Source organism: Xyrauchen texanus, chromosome 4 (assembly GCF_025860055.1).
Source record: "Xyrauchen texanus isolate HMW12.3.18 chromosome 4, RBS_HiC_50CHRs, whole genome shotgun sequence".
In the NCBI taxonomy this organism is placed as follows: Eukaryota; Metazoa; Chordata; class Actinopteri; order Cypriniformes; family Catostomidae; genus Xyrauchen; species Xyrauchen texanus.
The window spans coordinates 27,620,782-27,646,186 of NC_068279.1; the positions used below are offsets into that span (position 1 = coordinate 27,620,782).

A 25,405-nucleotide genomic window follows, 5' to 3' on the forward strand; every position below is an offset into this window, starting at 1 on the left:
AAGATATCTGCTGTCTAGCCAGGTGTGGGTGTGTTTAATGTATAGTGTAGGCTGTAGGTCAGTCTGCTGATATATGAACTTTAGTTCCATTTCTGAGGGAGGCACAGCTTTAATTCTAAATGTGTGTGTGTGTGTGAGAGGCTGAAGTAAACTTGGGATCGCAAATAACATGATATTATTACCCTGGCTATACAACTAAGGACATGGACTATTTTCTCTCTCTCGCTCTCTCTCTCTCTCTCTCTCTCTCTCTCTCTCTTTCTCTCTCACACTCACTCACTCACTGTGGATGTAGTTTTATATAAATATGTGTATATGTGCATTGAGTAGATCCATTGACCAATACTGTTTAATACAAATATAGTATATGCTATCAGTTTTAATCATATTCTCTCTCTCTCTCTCTGTGTGTGTGTGTGTGTGTGTGTGTGTGTGTGTGTGTGTGTGTGTGTGTGTGTGTGTAGTCCAGCTCTCAACTGAACTGAGGCACAGCATGGCTGAGGCTTTGACGACTGAAATCACACACACACACACACACACACACACACACACACACATGTGTTTCCATGTTTTATGGGGACTTTCCATAGACATAATGGTTTTTATACTGTACAAACTTTATATTCTATCCCTAAACCTAACCCTACCCCTAAACCTAACCCTCACAGAAAACTTTCTGCATTTTTACATTTTCAAAAAACATAATTTAGTATGATTTATAAGCTGTTTTCCTCATGGGGACCGACAAAATGTCCCCACAAGGTCAAAAATTTCGGGTTTTACTATCCTTATGGGGACATTTGGTCCCCACAAAGTGATAAATACACGCTCACACACACACACACACACACACACACACACACACACACACACACACACACACACACACACATCCTTATACAGTACAGTAAGACAATCTGATTACAGAAACTATAGCAAATAAAGCTATTCCTCATAACTAATAGTCTTTCTTCTCTCTCCCTCTCTCCAATCTGCCTCTTGACTTTGTTCAGGATACCTTACGCTTAGCAACAGAAAGGAATGGGCAAAGCAAGACAAAGAACAAAGCATTTTTCTTTTACAGAGCACATCAAGACCTATGTAAAAATGGCTACAATAAAAATGAGGCACTTTTTCAAAAATGTTGTATAGATAGATAGTTTGATTGATTCTAAATAATATTATGTCTGATGTATATTTTTCATCTTTAATTTATTTAACATCTCTTTACAATACTTGTGGTAGAGGAAAAAAGGAATATCATTGCTCCTTTGGCTCCTGGTTGGTTGTCAAGTGTTGCATTGGCCCTTCATGACTGGCAGAAAGATCTGTCCGTCACTGTGTTCTCTGGTGGACATGACCTATAGTCTTTTGGCACAAATGTTATTTTGATTGAATCAATGGAAACTAATGAGAGTAAATGTTGATGTGAGGCCAGGGCAGTTAAGTGTCCACTGCTGAGGGATTTGGGCAATCACACCATTTTTCACAACACATCAGGTGAACACATACAAACACTCACGCAGGGAGGTAGGACAAGCGTTGACTGCGTCTCCATCTTGTTTTTGAATGTGGAAACATTAACAATCTGCAAAAAGACAGAAAACAGAGAGATACTTGATTAGGTATCCTTAGGACAATGCCAATGGACTACTTGCACTGAGCCTCATGACAAATAAAATTTAATACGTTTTTAGTTATGTTTGTTAACAATGTCTGCCTTCATATGAATAAATCTCTGCATTTAGGAGCACATTACGTTGACTCCCGCATATGGTTATGGTAAGGTGTAGGGGTGGTCTTTAGGGATAGGGACCACTGACACCTTACTGTGGTTAAGATACGGATGGGTGTAGGGGTGGGCTTTAGATATAGGGACCAATCAGGTAGAAGGGAGTAATAATTTAGCATTGAGCTGATTCTGGCAAAACACCTGACACACCTGAGCCGCACTAAACAGTTGTGCAAGTAGTCCATAATAAGGTCATTTTGTCAGCATTGTGTGAGCAAAAATGCTGCTCTTAAAGGGATAGTCCACCCAAAAATAGTCATTTCTTTTCATATCAGTTTCATATCTTTTGTGTGCCACAGAAGAAATAATGTCTTACAACTGAGTAAATGTTGAAAACTATTTTAATTTTGGGTGATCTATCCCTTCAAGGACCCATAATGGCATTGCAGATGACATTGACATATTTCACACCTTTGACCTGAATCACCTGAAAACTGAGAAGACAGGAAAAATTATGTTAAACAAATAGACAAAATGTTTTAAAAATAGTGAATAACCATTGAGTTTGAAGTGGAGTGGCACTGCCGTAACCAGACTGCCAGAAAGTTTTATTTGAATTGTTTTTTAATCATGTTTCCGGAGATTATTTTTGCAATAACTTTCGCATTTGTGTTTCGCTCTGATATCACAACTGATATGTTGGACAAGCTCAAGGCAGCAAACAGAAAATTACATAATGTAATGATATGGAGTTTACAGAGTTCCCTTCAGCGTTGCCTTCAGAGTTGAGGTGTCTCGTCGTTGGAGGACATTGGTGAAAGCATACTGCATGCCATAATTTACGCTCACAGTCTCATAATCTTAGTCTTATTTTTATTACAAACAGCATACCACAGGATAACACAGCCACAGAGGCACCAAGCCACTTTCAGTTTAGTCTACAGACCGTAGACGGCAGGAGAAGATTCAGATATGCACACACACGCAGAGCAACCTGTTTGCAAAATATAAAAAGAAAACTAAATAGATAGAAATGATAATAGCGTAATTTGAAACTCATCATCAGTCATATTTTTCTGTTTAGCCAGAGTCTCTACTCTTCCTCTCTGTTTTTCTTGCTCTCTGTTTTGCCAGCACAAAAGGATCATCGAACTGGTCCCATGGGATCTTCACATGTCTGTTTAGAACCTTTTTTTTTTTTTTTTCGTTTTCTTCACCACAGACATGTTTAAGAAACTTAAAAGTATTCTTTTTCTGTCCATTTTATTGCCAGTTTTGCTATGTGTGCATTTACAGTACACAAACCTGCTGTCATATTCCATGTGCCCACTCACACACGTCTGTCTATATGGACAAAAAGGCCAGATGGGGTCACAGTCAAAGATGCAGTGTGAACAGCGGACACTCTAGTCAGAAGCACTTCACTCACACACACACACACACACACACACACACACACACACACACACACACACACACACACACAGCAATCATTTCATGTGAACAACAACGATTTCACGAACATAAATAATTACTTGAGTAATACATAGGGCTGTTGATTTAACGCATTAATTCAGTGCAATTTTAATTGTAATTTTAATTAATCGCAATGCCCCCGGACATTAATAAGGAGATTCCTGAGAAATGCAAGCTTGTATTACCGCCTGTTTACTCTAAAAGCCAATTGAAATTTCAGCTGTATGGGCAATGCGCAGTTTATACAGTGAAGAAAACAACCATCCAGCAGCAGCACAACACAAACATGCGTTACGTTCTTGGGTTCAAAACACTTGATGGAGTGCAAATCCGAACTAAGAGATCTCAAGCTGTGTTCTAAGTATATTTAATGTTGCACAGGGACCTAAACATTTTTTGTTTATGACGCAACACACCCGAGACGCTACACAAGCATGTCTGACGCAGATGTAAATTGACGGGTCCTTAAACAAGCCCTCATAATATATCTCGAACTGATTGACAAATTCACTTGCGAAATGGATTGCTGTGAACTGTATGCCAATGATTGACTTATGATCAATAATATGGTAGTGAACAATACATTGTATTCTTAAGTCTCTTTTTGTATTGTCTTATGAATGACTAGCTCTTCTGCCACAAGAATGTTATGCATATATATATATATATATAAATAATTTTTAAATATTTAAAGAAACTATGTATAATTATTTATATATTTAATTATTGTTATATGAGGGGCTTTCTCAGCAAATATTTGTATATGCGATTAAATGAGATTAATCACGATTAAATAATCGAATTAGAAGATAACGCTGCTGCAGCAGTGATGGACTCGACTTGAGTGACAATCTGTGGCAGCGTGCACAGCTGTGTGAACTTCCACTGTTGTAAAAGTCCCATTCAATAATCTCTCAATAAATTACACATTCATAAATATTAAACCCAGTAATATAATGACAGGAATGCAGCCCAATGAAGTAAAGGTACAAAATTTAATTAGAAATGTCCTTGAAAGCAAAAAGTACCCTTTTTTAAACCTACACTAAAAGTAAATATTTTCCCAGTTACTCAAGTAAATGTAATGGAGTAAATATAGCATGCTAAGAAAGAGCCAAGATGTAACCAGATAGACAAACAGATTTTCTCTGATGCAAAGAAAGATTTTATAATAGAACTCAATTTTGTGATCTTTGCAATAGTATCGTTTAGTTTAAATTTACGTCACAATCAAATGTTTACATGATTACTTCTAAATTTAAATCCCCAGCACAGAAAAGTCAAAATAAAGCAAAAAGTATCTAATTGCTCAAAATAACTCATCCTAGACACAAATATTTATTTGTGATGTCATTAGTGGGCAGGGCCTATCGTAGAAGGGGTGGCATACATATTTGCTGTATGCCACTGTACATGTGTCAGGGTTCCCACCCTTTTTGACTAATGAAATTAAATGACTTTTCCATAACTTTTTCAGGCAATTCAGATGTGGAACGCTCTCGTTTCGAGAGAGGGAAAACACAGGAAACAGGGTTGTGATAACTTCCACAGGTAACAGGGTTTTTAATATTTCTTAACACACTTTTTGTACATCACTTCTAAAGTATTTCTTGGGAACACTGGGTTCCCTTGTCACTCTCTCTCTCCGCTCTGGAGGTTCTGTGGCTGCTTTTATGCCGCTCTCCCCGTGCTCACTGGAATTAGAGACAGGTGTTAGATATGATTTAGCTCAGGTGCAAACGCCCTTACCGCTTCCTCTCCCCGACGGGCGCTTGACCACGCCCCCGCTGCCACATCAGACCAATACACTAATGATTTATTCAGACTGATTTGTGAGTCTCTTTGACCCATCATTTACCCAAATAAACAATTCTCTCACTATGGTAGTATGGCTTGCAAAAACGTGGGACCATTCACACTGAACATGTGTTTTAAATCTGTCTGCACTGTTTTTCAATTGATTTTCTATGTAAACGTGTTAGATGGACATCTTTGACCGCCGTACAATGTCACACTGTTTTTTTGACTGTCTCGTGCAGGAGTGGCAAATGTTTTAGATGCTGTGCCAGGTTGTGTGTCTAGAGACACCTGTGTTGTGTTTTATTCATTGCACTGTGTCTAGCTTTCTTTTAGCGCAAGAACGCATTCTGTCTGAAGAGCAAAATCTAACTGAGGAGACATTTTGTGAAGATTTTGAAAAATTACATTCGCGATAAAATTCACATGACTTTCTAGGCCTGGAAAGCACAATTTAAAAATTACTTGACATTTCCATGTTTTACATAACCACCCTGATGTGTACATGTGAATTGGTTAATAGCCAGCTTTACTTTACTGAATGAGATGCCATTTACATTCTAAAAAGTAATTAAATGAACACTCTTTTGTCCAGACCAACAACACACTCTCACTCATTCCTTTTGACGCTTTCTCTGATCCTAAAAATATCAATAGTCTAAACACACACATTATAACTCTCTCTTTTTCTTCCTCAACAATATCAGTGAATCTATGCCTTATACCTACTACTGCTTCGAGTGTGTATACATGCGTGTGTTTGTGTGTGACAGTATGTGTGTGGATGGTTTGTTAACAGCAGACAGATCAATTGGCTCGGCTCACAGTACACCCACTTTAGTTAACCATAATCTCTCTCTGCAGACAATCGTCTACCCACACATGCATATCCCTTTGCATACACACACAAACCCAAACCCATTCTCTCTCTCAGACAAACCCAAATATGAACATACAGTATATACTGTACATAAGGATGATGTTTGCTTAACATAATCTGTAACACATTTTCCTCAGTCCATCTCCCTCAACAATGTGGAGCTGTCATTTGACCTGTTACAGTCTCATTAGTATTGCTTCTGGCTCTAGACTGAAATGTAACTAAGATTTCAAAAGGTGAAATCAAAAGTTCTTATTCAGAGGAGCACTATATTTTTGACAAAAATGAAAACAGGGCAGTGATAAATAGAATTAGTCTCTTCAGTGGCATGCATCGCACAAAGCTGTTTAAAGCGCCTAGCTCAAAACTTCAGGGGGAGGTTCTAGTGTGTGGATATTCAGACCTTAGCCAAGAACTCTGCTGATATGAATGGAGCCATCCTTTGATGAAACACTGGAATATAATACACTCTATAATACAATTTGAATTTGAAGTTTTATTTATATAGTAATTCTTTAAATATAAATAAAACTACAAACATTCAGGGCTTTTCTGAAAACATTCAGAGCTCAAGCCTGATAGCCCATCCCTAGCACTGGCCATGACTGTCTTCTGAAATTATTTTGGAAAGACATTTTTTCAATGTATCATCCGCAGAACAATCAAAATCAATGTAAACAACAGTAAAACCCCTTGAACAGACAGTACTTGTATCCCTAAAAGCCTAATTTTCATTGCCGTCAAAAATTTAAAATGGCCCTACTATGACTAAGCAGATATCTCAAAGCAAGACTGCAAATTAACTACATTGGATGATGCAGCTTTTAACATGAATGTTTCATATGAAATATCACAAACATTATATTTTAAATTGAATATAACCATAGCAGAAAATATAGTCTTTTTATTTTATTTAAACGGCAGGTAAGGCAATAGTAAGCTGCAAGAATGGTTTGTTAAGAGGCCCCCTGACTGTCACTATAGATTTTACATCTTTGCTGACCTCGACCCTAATGAGTGTGAGTGTGTGTGTGTGTGTGTGTGTGTGTGTGTGTGTGTGTGTGTGTGTGTGTGTTATAATGTCAAAGGCAAGGAAAGGTTTGGAACCAAATATTTGGCTGACAAGCAGAGAGACTGAGAAAGAAAGAAAGAAAGAAAGAAAGAAAGAAAGAAAGAAAGAAAGAAAGAAAGAAAGAAAGAAAGTAAAAACAAGCAGGGGGGGAGAAAAAGAACAACACTCTCATTAGTATCACTAAGGGAACCAAACGGATGAGTCTTCCTTTGACGTAAGAAAAATCTAAAGTCCAAAATAAGCATCAAACCTTTTCACTTAAAGTAGAAAAGCATGAGTGGTTTGAGTTTCTTTCTGTCATAGAAAATTGAACTGGTATAAACAAGGCTCAAACATCAGAATATACCTTTCAAAAGGTCAAGGATATTAAAAGTACACTCAAAAACAACTTCATTAAGTATAAAGCATTAGAGTCCTTTTACTCTTTTAGGACAACCAGAGAGTGGAAAACCAGAGAGCAAGACTGGAATTATCACAGACACTGCAAGCATAATGTGGCCTAAAAATAACTAATAATCTTCTAATAATAAATCTCCCCATTACTATGAATTATTAGGACAAATTAATTCTTTAATCCATTTAAAATATGAATGATCATATATGCATTTGCATTGTGTGTCCCTAAATAATAACTTATAATTAGAAAGAACTGGAAATGAATTAAGCAAGGAAAGCTAGTCGTTAAAGGGGTAGTGGTAGTTCAACCAAAAATTTAAACTGCTCACCCTCATGCTTGAATCCTGAACTTTTTATCTTAACTTTATTCCCCCTGCGGAACACAAAAAGAGTTTGCAGAATGTCCAAGGTGCTCTTTTCAATTCAATAATCAATATGTATCTGTAGCTGTCAATCTCCAAATTACAACAAAAATAAGACCCTACTACAAAAGTAGTTAATGTATGCTATATTTCAAATATTCAACAATAATAAAACAGCTTTGTGTGAGGAACACGCCACAATTTAAGTTGCTATTCACTGAATGGTTGTATGTAAACAAAAATGTTCTCACATGTACAGTATCATGGACCTACCAGTAAAGAGATGGTAGAAGGCAAGATTACTTTAAATTCACTTTCGTTGTATGGAAAACAGCAGCCTGGACATTCTGCTAGATAACTCATTTAGTGTTCCTTGGAAAAGGACAATTCAAGTAACATGATCATGACAGAATGTTGTAAAAATGAGATAAAAATGAATTATGTTATGAAAGTATGGTCTTGTAATCAGGGTATTTTTTTTATTGAAAAGTATAATAATAGGCTTTTGAGTTTCTTTGTGATACAAACAAATTAAACTGTCCCCAGTAGATTTTGCTTCATTGAGTCAAATAAAATCAGGGTCAGATGACCGTAGACAAAGACCTTCTAACAGGGAAGGACTGGCTGTTGGGAACACCGGGCATTTTCCTGGTGGGCCGCTGAGTAATTTGGGCTGGCCCATTGCTGCGCAAGTTCCGGCCCATCCTCGAGGCTATATGGGCAGCCACCCTGGGCTCTAACATACCTGCGTGGACCCCATTACAGAGTGAATATTTTAAAAACTCTGTAAGGTAAAGCCAACATGTACACATATGGCTTTTATTTTGAATAAATTAAATAACTTTTATTTTAAAATTACTTACACATTGTAACGTTTCCATATGTGTACATTTACTTTATACCTCGTGTGGAGCTCATTAATTGACAACATGTTAAGTATAAGATGAGCTCTGAATAATCACAAAAATGACAAATAACTGCAAGTTACAACAAATACAACAGCAGCATAAATAAAATTGGTAAACATTAAAGCTATGAGCAGTACATAGTCATTTGCATAATTTATTCATACCACAGCTTGCTGAATAATGCAAAAATTACTTTGTGGCTATTTGAGCATTTGAGGCTTACTTTGTTTAATGGATAGCAGAAACAGTGCTTGTCAAAGCATAGGACTTTTCACTTTTTCTCCAGAATAATCTGGGAAAGGAATTAAAACACTGCAGATATAAAGATGCAAAAAACTCACATAGAGTGAAAATATGAGCAGTTAATCTGCAAAACATCTGCAAAGTTCTACACTTTAAAAGGTATGTTTCCTAAGTTTTATATATATTTATATTTGTTAATAGCTACATATTCTGGCCAACTTTGTTTTCATAGATTTTTTTTCAATAATGTGGAGAGCCGTCCATGCCCGAAGCAGCATCACCCCTGGCAATGATAATGACACGCACCTGAAAGTGAATCACCCATAGCAATTGGAACTCGCTGACTCCAATCAAGGGAGCGCTATGTAAGCCAGCACCAAAAACACACATGGGGAGTCACAACGAAAGTCTCTCTATCTGTCTCCATAATTCAGAAACAGCCACACCAAGCAAGCCACGCATCGCACTCTCCTTCACTCATGAGGACCGGTTTGGAAACACAAGTACTTGTAGCACGGGAAGCCTGAAGAATACTGTGTGTTGCCTTTGCCTCACTATTCACCCTGCACCAAACTCTAAACCCAACACCCCCCCCCCCCCGCATTGCTGGCAATGGAGAGAGAGAAGGTGAGTTGGAAAATCCCACTACCATCATCTTTGACCTGTTCCAACTGGTTTCAGCAGGAGGTTCCTTTGGCCAGGAACAAAGAGTGGATGAAAGGCTAAAGCACTGCTGGAACCAAGTCCGAGTGATTGAAGGAGTCCCCCAGCAACCTGCTCCTCACACTTATCCTCACTTCATTATTGAGAATGGGCTTCTATATTGTGTGGCGGAAAGGCATGGAGAACAAAAGCAACTGTTGGTAGTGCACCAAAGCAAAACAGAAACCATCTTTAACCTGACACAATCACATCCGATGGCCAGACACCTGGGACCCCAAAATACCACCCAACGAATCCGCAACAGGTTCCACTGCCTGGGGTTAGACGGCAAGGTGAAGTGGTTCTGTAAACGGCGTGAAGTCTGCCAGAGGACTGCCCCTCAGTGACCACCACCTGGCCCACTCATTCCATTGACGATAATTGATGTGCCCATTTGAGCGTGACAGCATGGACCTAGTGGGACCACTGCCTATGTCTGCCCGAGGTCATGAATACATTCTAGTCATATTGTACTATGCCACCAGATATACCGAAGCATCCCTTTGAATAAAAACACATCCAAGAATATTGCTAAGAAGCTGTTCCTTTTGATAAGCTGTGGAGGAATCCTGAAGGAGATCTTGACTGACCAAGGCACCCCCTTTGTTTTCCAGTTAATGGCAGATCTCTGTAAACTGCTGCGCATCACCCACCTCCACACCTCAGTCTACCACCCTCAGATGGATGGCCTGGTAGAGCGATTCAACCAGATGTTGAAGAGGATGCTGCAGCGGATGGTCACTGAGGATGGGCGCGATTGGCACTTTATGATCCCTTATGTGCTCTTCAGCGTTAAGGAAGTTCCTCAGGCCTCAACCGACTTTACCCATTTCTAACTACTCTTCGGCAAACAACCCCAGGGTCTTCTGGATGTCGCCCGAGAAGCTTGGGAGCAGCAATCGTCGCCCCACCACACTGTGATCAAGCAGATACAGGACATGTGAAGATGGAGAATGCCGGTGGTGAAGGTGCACATGCAGAACGCACAACACGCACAGCAGCAGCTTTACAATCGCTCGGCCCAGCCACGGGAATTCCACCCAGGAGATCGAGTGCTCATCCTCATACCCCATGCCAACTCAAAGTTCCTGGTCATCTGGCAGAGCCCCTACACATAAATGGAGTGACTGGTTCCCATCAACTATCGAGTCCACCAACCAGGACGTCAAAGAGTCCAACAAGTGTACCACGTCAATCTCCTTAACACTAGAACTACCAAGGCAGTTATGTTGACTATTTTTACATTTTGCAATGTAATAACTTTGTTGAAATAAAACCCATATAACCATAGGACCCTGACTTTTCTTAAATGTGTGTATATTTTATTCTAACATTGTTATTTTATTAAAATGACAAAACACAAAAGAGTTCTGAGTATTTCTACCTTGAATGGCCATAACAGTCATATTGACCGTACACATTATAGCCGGTGAATCATTTCAGCATTTGCTACTTCTTCCCGCCGTTGAAGATGGGCGTCACTGTTACCTAGCAACCATTTTCTCTAGTTGTTTTTATATGCAATTGCTAAGCTAAAACTTAGCATTAGCTTTGAAATGTCAGCAAGAAAGAGACTGACTGCCACAGAGGCTTCAGAGCCTTGACGATGCTGAGTCTAATGGAGGAGCAGGTTCAGATAGTGATGTCTCTTGGTCTCTTGATAGTTCTTCTGACACTGATTCTCAGAGTGATTCAGAGATAATGCCGGTTCGTAAAAAAAACTGGGTGGAGGGCAGAAGGTAGTGATGACCTGTGTTGACTGAGTTATTGATCCACAAGCGCCAGTGAATGATGTGCAGTGTTTGCCCCCAAAACAACGAGATGCCTTGTTCAAGTGAGCCCACTTATAGGAGAATGTGTTCATTATGATACAGCATGATATTTTCATTATAATTTTACAGCATGATATTTTTGCTCACTGTTAAACAAATATTGCTTTCTAAATCAGTTAATTTTCCCACAGTTTAGTGAATTTTCATATTCTTTATGAACTGTTTGGCCATTTTGGGTTAGGCCTATATGTGTTTCATACATGTCCATAAAGGTTTTTACTATACATTGAAATGCATATTGGTGATGTTTTTATAGGTTATTATATCCTAAGACTTATAATAGAATATAAATAATCAAATTTGTCTCTGTAATTAGCAACAATAGCAGGTTCTGTTATTGTCGATGAACTAATATATTTTCACATTCATTAGAATTTCAATTTTGTGTCCTGATGTTTATTATTACCTATCATAACATAACATTTTGATTCCAGTGGTGTCTGCATTGGATTGTTTACGATTCGTGTGATCCAAACATTTCCAATAACTCCAGAGCGTTGTAAAGTCCAAATATATTGAAAAAAGATAGATGTAATAATTTCCCAAATTCACAATATGTCTTTGTCTAACAAATTATTCTGCTTCAATCCATTTTTGTGGATGTTTAGACTTTCAAAAACAAACTTTTCACTGCTGTGAAAAATTTTTGCTATCCCGCTTGCTGGACACAAAGCGAGGCACTCATCTTCCGGGGCAGTCCAGCATACACTATTATATATTACAAAAAATATAATATTATGTAGGCCTATTTGCATTCGCTTGGTGCTCCATTTAATCGATATTATGGACTTACGGCCAACCCTATAAATTGTCATCTCGGGCTTGCAGAAGCACAGTACCTGGGTTACCGAATTGGAAGAGGATTTATTAAACCTCATGAGGATAAGTTGTTGGCAGTATGGAACTATCCCCAGCCAACCACCAAAACCCAGGTATGTGCCTTCCAAGGGTTGGCCGGATACTACCCCTGTTTTATCCCTAACTTCTCGTCTCTAGCTTGATCCCTCGCAGACCTGACCCAGAAAGGAGGAGTCACAGTGAGTCTCTCTCTCTCTCTGTCTCCATATTTCAGAAACTGACTAAATCTCACGAGGGAAGCTACACTGCTAGAGCTACGCATTGCTCTCGCCTTCACCCATTTTAAGCAGTGTCCTGCTGTGTGACACTTTCTTCATCTAACTATATTAAACAACATTTTATGATCTTGAATAGCTCTATATACATATATAATATATTATTATTATACTTGTTGTTTCCACAACCTCATATTAACAAAGATAATAATTTATTTGCACTTCTAGAAAAACGTTGAAAGGTGATTAAGATCTTTAAAAACTTGTCACTGCAACTAAAATACACACTTTCCTTGTACTTTCATGTACATTTTAACCTAACATATGTATGTTGGAAAAAAGTTTTAAAGAGCTATAAAGTGCTTATTTTAGTGCTTTTCTAAAAAATTCCACTCATCACATTTAGAGTAGTTTTGTATGTTTTAAAGTAATGACAATTTTTTACTGTGGGGCTCGTTCTTCTTCTTTTTTTTTTTCAACACAAAAATTAGAAATTGAGCCAGAAAATGAAATAAATGAGCCGGTGTGTTATGTGGTGTGTTGCAGGCCGGGTTTGGTGGGCCGCTCTGGGCCAGAATGTCCAGGGTCACTTTTTAGTCCCTGTCTGCCCTTGCCTTCTAATACAATTCATAAAACACAGGACGCAAGATCAGCACACAAATGCAACTTACAAAGGGAGCACAAAGATTTGTGCTTTAAACAAATATGCATACAGACAAAAATAATTGGGTGGATGTTCCAAAACTTTAGTCCTATGAGAGTTGTGTTACTGGGATGAGATACAGAAGTAATAATAGACTTTATTAACCGATGATAATCCCAATCGGGTTATGTAGAAATTTCCACAATGTTGAGCACAACACAAAACACACACGCATTCACGGCCACACATTAATGCTGGTGTGAGTAAAGGCCTTCTTTCAGGTCCACTACAAAGGAATGCATTCTCTGGGCTGCTGATGGGTCAGCTACATTACAGCTACTCTGACCCACAGCAACTGCTCGTCTAGACAGCCCTAGGATGAAGCAGATTCCCCTCTGCTTAGCACCACTGTGGTGACTGGGTTTGTATGAGGTGAAGCCTTCAGAGCGTCACTTTGAGTCACACAATACCTGCATTGATGGCATGACTCCCTGTCTGTCTCTCTTCATCTATCTTTCTTATTCCATCTAGTGTCAAAGTTACTGTCTTTCATACTGTACTCCCTTAGTCCATCCTTTATTTCTTTGGTATCGTCTATCTTTCAACCTCCAAAAAATAAAAACAATCATGCCATTCGTCTAATACAATCTCCTGCCCTCGTTCTTCTATCAAACACTCCTTTTTTCTCCTGATGTTAAATAGTTAAAAATCTGATTTCCATGATGCTTATCAAGTCTTAAAGCACTGAATTAATTGCACGCTTCATGGATTCTACCATGACATCCACCCCCCCTTTAATCTGTGCAATGTGAGTTATGGAAGATGGGCCATTTTCTCAAAAGTATCAGTAGTGCTTACTCAGGCAAGCATCACTATTACTTTTGCTCATACTTAGGGTTAGGAATTTCATCAAACCCCTAACCATAAGTATTAAACTTACGTACAGTCTAGTATGAACGGTCAGAATGACTGCTATGGCAATTCTAACCAGACATGCACTTTGTGTGCTACAGACATGAATGACAAACTCACATCATATAGATTGTTACAAAATGTGCCATTACTTTTCAAAGTGATCAGATTTACCATATACGTTCATTGTATCTAGAGGTTGATAAAACAACCAATACACTACAGTACATTAAAGGAAGAGCACAAGCCATATCTAGGTTGAGTTGGGGGCCATTCTAGCAAGATAGTAACATCCAAGTAACCACATAACAACATGCTAATAACCACTCAGGACATGTTCACATCCCCACAGCAATGTCCTGGCAAACACAACACCTTAGCATTGTGGCAACTAACATTTCCTTCTAAAACAATTTAAATAAAAAGTATGTTTGATTACAGCTGAGACAGGAGAAAGCATTTTAATATAAAAATCATTATCATTAAAAATTACACAGCAGGTTTAATAAGACATTTTTTGCAGTGTTCAAACTGTTTGATTCAGTTCATCCTTGGGAGCAATATCCAAATGCCAGAAGGCACCACATTCATCTATACAAACAAGTTCGCAAGTATAAACACACAGCCATCATACCGCTCAGGAAGGAGAAGCATTCTGTCTCCTAGAGGTAAACGTAGTTTGGTGTACGAAAAGTGCAAATCAATCCCAGAGCAACAGCAAAGGACCTTGTGAATATGCTGGAGGAAACAGGTAGACAAGTATCTATATCCACAGTAAACATTAGTCCTATATAGACATAACCTTCTCATAGCCTTCTCTCACAGGTTAGCCACTAAGCGTTGCTTCTTGGATGTTCTTCCTCCCTAGCCTTCTGGCCTGTGAATTCAGCGGAGCAATTTGCGACCAGACCTACTATGAGCCACAGGTGCTCTGTACTGGGGTAGGGCTCCACAGGCTTAATTCCCTCTTCAGGCAACTCCCTGTGATGTGTTTTCCACGGCACAGTCCCCCTGTCGGCGGACCCGCGTCTCCCTTGGGCAGTCCTACTGCCCCCGATCGCCATGCTTGTAGAGCTCCTCCCTCATCAGGCATCCTGCCTAGACTAGTGGGAGGTGACATGTGGCAAATACACCACGTGGGTTGTGAAGCCGCATGTGGTATATTTGCCACATGTCACCTCCCCCTAGTCTAGGCAGGATGTGGCCTCCGCAGGGTCTTTGCCCCCTGAAAGAATAGGATCGGGAAAGACCGCCTTCCCCGACACAGTTCATAGTGTTAGAGAGACATAGAGAGAAAAGGCCTAGGCTGCCGGGCTTGCTCCCATGTTAGTAATGTAGCACCTGTTCCCCCCTTAGTGGTGCTGGGAACCTAAGGTCTGTAAATGACATATTTTTCTAGGGGCATTGGGGAGGGTTACTTGCAGCCGATACAGTTGCTTCTAGCATGCAGCAGCCTGCTTGCACCTGTGTGAGCAGGTCACGTAACACAGTCTAGTGCATGGCGCTTTTGAACGGGACTCCTTGTGTCACTTCATTCGACACAACGTCGAGTGAGTGACAGAAGGAGAACGTCACAGTTACTGTTGTAACCTCCGTTCCCTGAGGGGGGGAACAAGACGTTGTGTCCCTTCTGCCACAACACTAGACCTACCACTGTAAACGGCCGTACCTTATTCTCGGCTCCTCAGTGCAAAAACCTGACTGACAGACGCACACCTGCTTTATACCCATATGTCCGGGGTGGGACATGCAAATTCTGTCTGCCAATTTCTCATTGGCCTTTTCTCAAGTTCAGTGGTACGTGAGGCTCCCAAGGAAGACCCCTTGTGTCACTTCATTTGACACAACGTCTCATTCCCTCCCTCAGGGAACAGAGGTTACAACAGTAACCGTGACGTTTTATGTTTCTAATATTCAAATTTTGACTAAACAAATTTTGGTTGAATGTTCAAGCAGATAAATCAGGAACATTTTATCTTAGTATTTTCCAACAAATTCATGTTTGAGATAAAGGCTGAGTTGAATCCTAAGTATATCTTAACAAGTTATCTTAAAGGTGGGGTATGTGATTTTCTTTTTTGACCATTTTTTCAAAATAACTTGAAATCCTATTCCTAACCCACTTACTGGCTGTAAATTAGAAGCACTGAAATGAAAATTAAGCAATTTAATCATCTGTGGAATGGGCAGGACTCGAAAAACTCCAGCCGATCATTTTCAAGACCATCTAGAATCATTGGACAGAAAATGTGTCTATCAAACAGTCGTACCATGCCCCCCTCCCCCCACCACCCTGGCGCGCATGTCCCGTTCGTGCGCATACTCTAAGCTCGTGACCCAGTAACAGGAAGTGCAAGTCGCCCCGGTACAGAGAGAGAGAGAGAGAGAGAAGGAGAAGGTGTAGTTGCTTCCGTTTGTAGAATGGGAGACAAGACACCATCACAGAAAAGAAAATCTATTTTCGAGAGAGCAATTGCGAACAAAACGGCCGAAAGAGAAAGGTCAAAAACAAGGGTCATTCTAGGCGATGCTTTTAAACGTTGGCGGCAACTGAAGGACCAGGAAGGACTACCAACAGATGCGGCTGTGGCATTTTTTCTGCTTGACAGGTGAGAAGCCGATTAACTAGTAGTATTTAATCAGGGAACTGTCTTTACTGACGATATGCACATGAGAATTGTAGCTGTTCTAACGTTATAGCCCAGCCATATGATGAACTAGCTAGCTAAACAACCTGTTTGGGGAGGAAGCTGATGTGAGCGATTGTATTTATGTATGGAGAATAGAGCTTTTATAGTGCTAGTGGGGTTGTTCCACATTTCTATGAATCCTGTTTTGAATAGAAGACCGCTGTACAGACGCCAGGGCTGGCTATGTTCTTTTTTTTTTTTTACAGTTATGAGAAAATCGTGCATGATTGCGCGTCCATGTTTTTCGAATGGGTGGAGTCAGGGCCAGCGTTGGAGGAGAGAAGGTTGGACCTTATGAGTTGTGTATTTTCAAAATCTGCCGGCAGTTTTGCAAATCACATACCCCACCTTTAAGAGGCAGTTTAATTAAGATATCCACCTTTTGGAACAGCCTTTGTGTTGCGAGTGCACCTATTATGATAAAAGCTGGCTCCAGAGGATGCTCACTAGGTTTTGGAACAGACCCTGTATCTAACCACATAAAGAGAGAGAGATGTAAAATGTCAAGATGAAAGACTTGGAGGAAAGAAGAGCAAGAGAGACAAGGAAGGAAAGAGATGAGTAGAAGCAAAGCCACATTCAGGAACATTTTCAGCAAGACTAAAGTTAAATAGCCCTAATTACCTACAATCACAGTGAGTTAAATATATATGTGGATACATGGCTGCTCAGAGGTATCCCTTCCAAACACTTAGAGAAGCTTCAAATTTGCATCAGTATATTTTCTAACAACACATAACAGGCACACACAGAGATGCCTTTACTCACATTCCCTTTACCATGCATTCACAAACTGTAACAATCAAACCCTACAATTGAAATTATCTGTGGTTAATTCTATACAGGAGATGTCAGATCCTTATTACACTCCACCTCCTCCTCACTAATAGAACCAGGTGCAGAGCAGACCATTTACAGTACTAGGCCTCTTTCAATATTTACTATTGTTTTTTGACAATTGAAAGATGGGGGGGTGAGGCCTTCAAATAACTTGAAAATACCTTCATTATCATTGTTAGCCTCAGCAGGACATACTTTGACTTACAATATGGACACCCATACATTGGCATTAACAAATAAAAAATAATGGCAGAGCATCTAGGTATTGAATGCATTTTATAATCATAGGTGGATCTGAGTTATTATTACTTTACTGATTAAAGTTACTTTACACTAATAACATTTACTCGAAGAAAACAAGGACTAGAGCTGTGACATAACTTTCCATTTTAAGTGTTTTATCATGGCATATTGATTAGGATGGAAAAATATCCAGAGATGAATGCTTAGCAAAACAGCCAAACAGTAACAACAACTGTATAAATTGGGCTTTTACAATCAACAGTGAGAGTATGTGGCACACAATGTTCTTACCTTTGTTGTCCTTCCTACTGGTTTTATAAACTTTCATTTCTTGTGACTTGATGAAATCAATGCTGGCATATGTGTTGATGCTGGAGGAGGTGCTTCCTCCAGCGCCAGCCACCCCCCCTACTACAGGAGAAGAAAATGTGTGAGGGCCAGAGGGTCCATCCTCACTGGTTTGAGAATTCTCCTTACTGACCAAGTCTAAATCAATGTAGTTCAGGACTTTCTCCAGAGCCAAAGAAGATGCCTGAGCAGCAGGTAGATTTGCTACACCAGGGCTGGCACACTGTGGGGAGGGTGGTTGACCACTAGTCCAAAGGTTATGCTCTAATCCTTGCTGTCGTGTTGAAGCACCATGTGGTGTTTCAGGAAAAGGAGAGGGAGAGGCAGAGGGGGAGATGGGGAGAATTGGAGGGGCCATGAATGTCTCTGAGAGGTGCCGTCTTCTTGCTGATGATTCAGCCCTGACTAGTCGTGCACCCTGTTCCACATTTGTAAAAGAATTTGGTGAGGAGAAATTCATGTTGTGCTCCTGCTTCATGGATGATGGCTGGGGTGTTTGGCCAGGTTTTGGGGACTTTGGGGATCCAAACTTCATCTCAGTATAGTCTGTGAAAGGAGAAGAAGCCACATCTGCAGATGTCAAATCTGTCTCCCTGCTATTCCAATGTGCCACTTCTTGATCCACTTGAGGAGTTCTTGTGAGCTCCTCTCTGACTTTTGGGGCAGGGTTGAAAGAGGAGAGGGAAGTAAGAGAAGAAGGTGAGTTACCTAAGTCCATGTTCACATATTCAGAGGATAAAGAGATAGAGGTGGAAAGGGGTGCTGAGAAGCTCAGAGGAAGAATGACAGTCCCACTCTGACATGGCTGTGGTCTGTGAAAGGCTCTTTGAGGTCCTTGTGCCATAGGGTTCCCCGGTTCAGCTGTACTCCTCCCTTTGTAATGCCCTGCTCGCTCACCCTGGTAAACAATGCTTACATATTCTCCAGGGCTTGGGGATGGAGTTGGCAGCAAAGTCTCCCTGACCCTTGGCAGCGTGTTGGCTTTGGACATATTCACAAAAAAGCTGGAGGACTTGTCCTTCCTCTGCTGTAATTGACCCTGTTTCTGGACACCTGGTCCACATCTCTGCTGGTGATGGTGGTGGGAGATTTTGGGGTGAGCACCCCCTACTCTGTGTCCTGTGCCCAACCTACTTGCCCTTCCCACTCCACCTACAGACAGACACATTGACCTGTCTTCAAGGCTTTCACTGCTAGCTGAGCTAGAGGAGAAAGAGGATGAGGACAGAGATTGTTGGCCACCACCACCTGAGACCCCAGATGCGTCCCCTCCACAATGGTAACCACTATGCCTGATCTTTCCTCCAGTTTCCCTTTCACCTCTACCAATACAAACCCTGTCCAGATCATCCTCAAAGCGGGTTGAGAGGGTTGTGTGTTTATAAGAACGTGGCAAAGAAAAATAGGAATAGACCATTTTTGGTTGCAATGGTTGATGCTCTGGCTGTGATGGAGGAGTACTGCATGCTGATCTGGCACTTATAGGTGACATGTTCATATAGTCGCTGCCTGCCCGACTCTCCATGCTGCCCCTGCTGCTCCAGATGCATCCACTCAGGCCATGCAAATCTGATGAACAGCTACTGTTTGGAGACATCATCATGTATCCTTCATTGATGGGGAGACAGATGTGCTGAGGTGGTGAGACACTACTATTGGGAGTCATTGACATGTATTCATCTCCACCCTTTGAAATGACATCTGAACCAGAGACTGATAATGACATTGATGCAGGAGGAGCCGTAACACCAGGTAACATGGACATGTAGCCACTGTCTACTGAGAAGTCCTCAAGTCCCCCTTTAGTACTGACACCTTTATCTGCTGAATTTTCCAGTTGCAACAATGATGTTGTAGCTGAACCTCCTGAACCTTGGCATGAAGTGAAAGACTCTCTACTTGCACTGTGTGACATCACTGCATAGTCTTCTTCATCATCCTCTTCCTCTTTCCTGTGAAGAGAGACCAAGCCTTCCTTGACAGAGGTAGGGGGTATTGAAGCTCGCTTGCTGAGCATCCTGCGCTCAGCTTCACACTCACGATTAGATGATCGACGAAGAACCCTGCGTCCATGAGCACGTTTGTGAGAACCTTCTCGATGGCCCATCAGGATGTAACTGGTACCGCCATCAACCAGGGCAGCAGTGAGCCCTGTGGCTAGCAGGGAGTGCTCGCCAGGGCTGGAACCATACTCATCTGAGGAACCATAATCACTCGGTGATCCTGACATGGACACTCTCTGAGGAATTCGGGCATAGGCGCAAATAGGCACTGTCCCAAAGGTAGCTACTCCCAACCCACATTCTGACCCGTGTCCAGAGCTGGAAGAGAGGCTAGGAGCTGGGGAAGGTGCAGGGTTAGGGGTGTACCGTGCTAGGCTCAGGGTGATCTTGGCTGGAGTGGGTGCTCGTGTGGGTTTCGGTCGCAGGGTTGGGGTAGTTGAGCGAGATGAACCATTGAGACTCGGGCTGGCGCTTAGTGCTGTTGCTCTGCCCCCTCCATCCTCTGTTCGAGCCCCAATACTCGCAGTTCGTGACCTAGAGAATCCATGTGGTGGAGTGGGGGACGTGTTGTTGCTATGAGGTACTCCTGGTGTTTCTGTTCTAGAACGTCTAGAAAAGCCAACCTGGGAGGGTGGCAGATTTGGGTGGTGCCGTCTAGATGGTACACTAATAGGGTTAGAGGCAGTGCCACCTCCACAAGACATGCCAGCAGTCTGGGATTTACTTCTTTGCCGGAACTCTTCACTCAGGGCCTTCATGGCCTCAAGAAGGGTCTCATGCATGTTCTGTGCCACCACTGAATCCTCTACTTGCATCCAGAATTCACCAGGGCCCGTCATGGCAGAACGACCCACTTCAATGAAAAAAAAGTTTTCAGAGTGGCCACAGCGTCGCACATTCATCAGCTGGAGGACTACAGCTGCAACATCAGAGTTGAGTTTGACAAAATTTACTGTTTTGTCAGTCAAGCAAAGTCGGTAGATGCCAACTAGATTCCTGGCCTGGCCCAAACCTTTGGGCCAGACTTTAACCTGCCAGACCTCCTTAAAGGCAGGGCCAGGGGAAGGCATTCCACAGTCTCCTTCACTGCCACAGTTATCAGGAGTCTTACCTACAGATACAAAAATAGGTATAAGATGGGAACACAATAGGAAAGAGAAATAAATATGCATGCAGTTAAGAGAGCCTTATAGGCAGAGTCATAGGTGTCATTTATGGGTGGGACATGTCCCTAACACATATTGCCTTTGCCAGTTGTCCCCACAAATTTTTTAAATAGCTTTCACCAGGAAAGTGTCTAAAGCAGAAGAAAGAAACATCTCCAGTTCTTGAGCAGGATTTTCCATTTAGTTTAGTGTGTTATAATAAGAGGTTGCTCTGACACTGGAGTTTGTTATTTTTTATGTTATAATGAGTGCTTGTTGTGGCTGTTATCAGTGGAATTATATTATAGCAGGTGGCAATCTTCTCTCGTGAATGCAGATCTGCATTCTTCTCACTTCACTCTTCCGCAGCTTGAGCTGCTTTCCAGTGAAATCACGAAGCAAATGCAAAACAGATGTGTCCCCTCTCATGATATACATCCTCTGTACAGATTCAATATTTGTTTATCAAAATAAAAATCATCATGAACCTTACCTTACCATGAGACCAATCAGACATTCTGGCTGAAGCTATGTTAATCAATGCATTTATTGACTTACTAGCAATATTCCAGTACTTACAGTGTTGGGCAAATGGATCAAGATATCAAAATTAATTATGTGATATATTTATTGTAGCGCTTGAATTGGTCATCAATAATGACAGTTTTATTTGACAGATTATTTGACATTATCTGCACGTAATCTAATTAAACCTATAAATCTGAAATATTCAATAATAATCTCAAATGTATTTATTTTTCTAATTAAAATTGTGTTTGTATCATATTTGATACATCAGACTTTAAAAGTCATTCTCCTCCTGAGACACAGCAATCCATTTTTGTATAGGACTTTTGATATTAAAGTTTCTCTTAGCCTATACATGTAAACTGCAACCTGACTTCCCGAACGAAGTTTCATTGCAGTTTCCTCTAACACTGGAGGTGATACAACAATTGTGTGTTTTATTAAATTTCATACAAATCACGAGTACAGCAACTGATTATGACTTTATAAATGCATATTTTTCAAACTATTACTCACACACTGCTATATTATGACATCAAAACACTTTTACTAGAACACATCATTTGAAAAAAGATTTGTTTTAACACCTGTGTTACAGACTCACTTACATTTACACACTTATTCCAATTTTCTGTCTACGTTTTGCAGTAGCTCACCTGATAGAGTGTAGAACTTTGGACTTGGAAGACTGTGGTTTGAGGTTCGAGTTTGATTCTAGATCACTATTTATTAGGTTTAGGTTAAAGTTTCAGGTTAGGGAGGTACTCATTACTCATTTTTACTCATTAAAATCTCCATCTAAAAGCACCTTTAAAACCTTTTCTGATTATGAAACCATTACATTTGCTTCTGGACATTTAAATGGGAAACTGAAGCCAAAGGTGTATAGGCACATAATTTCGTTTTGCTAAAATGTTGCCATGGTCACATTATGTTCATGAGTCCAGGCTTTAGAAATCTCATATCAAATTTGATACATGTGATGTTATGTTAACATTCATGACTTTCAACAACTTCATGACATCTCTCCACCCCACTTGTCCCCTCTTCATTCCACCCCAAAAAATGTCCCCAACACTTTTTAAAACAAAGTGACGCCCCTGGATAGAGTGCACATTATTATACATGATTATAATTAATTATAATTATAATTTCTAAAATCTAATTTATGAATTCTTACCATCTGATTGTATTTAAAGTATGTGCTGTGCTGTGCAGTACTGGGCTGATCGTGTCTGGCTTTTGTTTAAAAACGATACAACAATAAAGTCAAAATTATACAGAAACTTAATCTGATTTACTGAAGCAGGTTAAGTTATTTCAAGCAGGGTTATTTATGACCAATGCTGGATATTTTGCACCGCACGTGTGCATATAACGGAAAGAGATCCTTTAAGTGTAATAGCTGGATACAAAACACGTCAGCCAAGTGAATCCATTATAGAGCGCGAATCAGAACCGAGGAAGGGTTATAGAATCGCTTGCTCGGCAACTACTGTCTCTATACGTATCACCACACTGATGGCCTGCTGTTCAACCCTGTGATCGGTTCATTCAGCGGCGGGGTGGGGGGAATCGCGGGCTACCAAAACACGAGGGATGGGCAAGAGGAGACCCCTATTCCAATAAACACGCGCGCCTCCTGACGTCCCCCTCCCTTGCAGAAGCGCAATGACAAAAATGTAGGTTACACGTTCAACATGCACAAATGTGTAGAAAAACAAAAACAGTCGCGAGCTCCCGCTATTCAATGCGCCACTCTCTCATATTACGCATCATAGTAGAAAGAGACGATAGCATTTGCAATGCATGTCGAATAGCGCTGGTTTACATCTCACTTTCTCATAAACATTTAACACAACTGAAGTCAAATTATGAATTCATCCCGAGTCTACGAAAGACCTTGTTTTGAACCACGCATGCACAAAATTGTGACCATTTTATTACGCGTGCGTCTAAATTTCCAGGTGTGGTGGGTACATTAAACAGACGGGTGGGGTAAACGTGCATTTGACTCGTTTGAAATTCTAAACAGCTTCGCAAACACAGATCAGCTAAAACCAAGGGGCTCCCTCCAACAAGCAAGTTGATAGGCAGATTAGCAACTACTCTAGGTCTTCTGCCTATGTGAATGACAGATGATTTACAAACTAGATCGACGGGTAAAATCAGAATTGACTCACATTTAAGCTGTAGATCCAACATGGCCTGGTACCATTCGTTTTGGACCTCCACGGTATCCGCAGCTATGGCAAAGCTCTCCCCGCGGGTATACATCACTATCATGTGCTTGTTCTTTGAATCTGCCCGTTTGTTGATGTTAAAGCAGGAGTCCAGGTAAACTGCTTTCTTTGGGACAGGTGACTTGCTTCGGAATTTCTTTTCATTTTCATAATATTCGAGTCTAGCCGGGCCCTGCTCTGATGCAGCCCGGAGAACGAAAAAGCGCCGGTGCATAGATTTCTGCTTGCGGAGATAACCGCTTTTCCTCACGTCCTCATAGCTCTGCAGCTCCATCGCCGCCTGATTCTCCATTGCTGGGCGATTTTCTTGTTTTTCCCACCAATGCCTGCCTAAAATCGGTGGTATATTTTACATTCGTTCATGATCGCAGCAGTCCTCTTCTCTTTCATCACGCAATCACGCGCCCTCCATGAGAGCCAAAATAAGCGCTCAAGAGCGTTTTCCTCCCGGTCCAGCTTGTATGGTGGTGTGCACCCAGGCTCCACTGACAGGCGTGCACATGCGGCATGCGACGTCTGCGCTAGCATATAGTTCAGTTCTAGTGTGTACCAGAACTGTTTACTGTACAGCTCTAGGCTAGCCCGCACACTCGGATGCCCCTCCGTGCTTCTATGAAACTGATAACCCCGTGGTTTATGGTAAATTATGTACAAGGTGTCAACAGACAGCAGTGCATTCGGTGTGGAGATGGATTGGTTGAATGAGACAGTTCAGTTCAGAATTAACATGGTTAAATCAACATATTTCGCGTCCCAGATTCTTGAGACGTTTTTAATTCTACATCGACTATCGTTTCGTTTAACTGCTTTTGTGAATTTAGATTGGGTAAGTTAGAGGGAAGTCGTGTCAAATATTGTTTGTTTTAGATTCATTATTTTACAAGGAAAGGTAACGTGATCCTGTTTTTCACAGAGTTGTCCATTTTTTTTAATTATTAAATGCGGAATCCCCTTTTCTACGGTCATTGGCAAGTGTCCTGTGATATCGCATCCCTCAAAGCGTGGTGTTTGCGACACCTGTTGGATGGCTTTGGCCTTTTTTGTGTGTCAAAATCTACGAAAAATAATTCCTGTTATCTCTTTTATCAACTGGATCATGATATATGGTTATCAAGAAAAAAATGGTTCGAAAAAATGTGCTGTGATAGCTTAAACATAAATTATACTGACTTTAATTATAAATTATGATGCCTAATTGGGCTTCATTTATGTTGAAATACATACACCACATGTGAAACAGGATAGAATAATTACACTGTAACTGATTTTTGTAATTTGAACGGTATTTTACTGTAATACGTACAGCAAGATACTGTAAAATGTGTATACAGTACATT

At 40.7% G+C, this 25,405-nt stretch overlaps 1 protein-coding gene across 1 annotated transcript; it reads right to left on the reverse strand.

Annotated features, from left to right (window-relative positions):
- Positions 1-636: 636 nt before the first annotated feature.
- LOC127639706 (insulin receptor substrate 1-B-like) lies at positions 637-24,531 on the reverse strand. The gene is made up of 3 exons (XM_052121879.1): positions 24,009-24,531; positions 18,093-21,263; positions 637-1,588 (listed from the first exon to the last, which is right to left on the reverse strand). The coding sequence occupies exons 1-3, from the start codon at positions 24,358-24,360 to the stop codon at positions 1,581-1,583; spliced, it is 3,531 nt and encodes a 1,176-aa protein (XP_051977839.1). The 5' UTR covers positions 24,361-24,531; the 3' UTR covers positions 637-1,580.
- Positions 24,532-25,405: the final 874 nt, after the last annotated feature.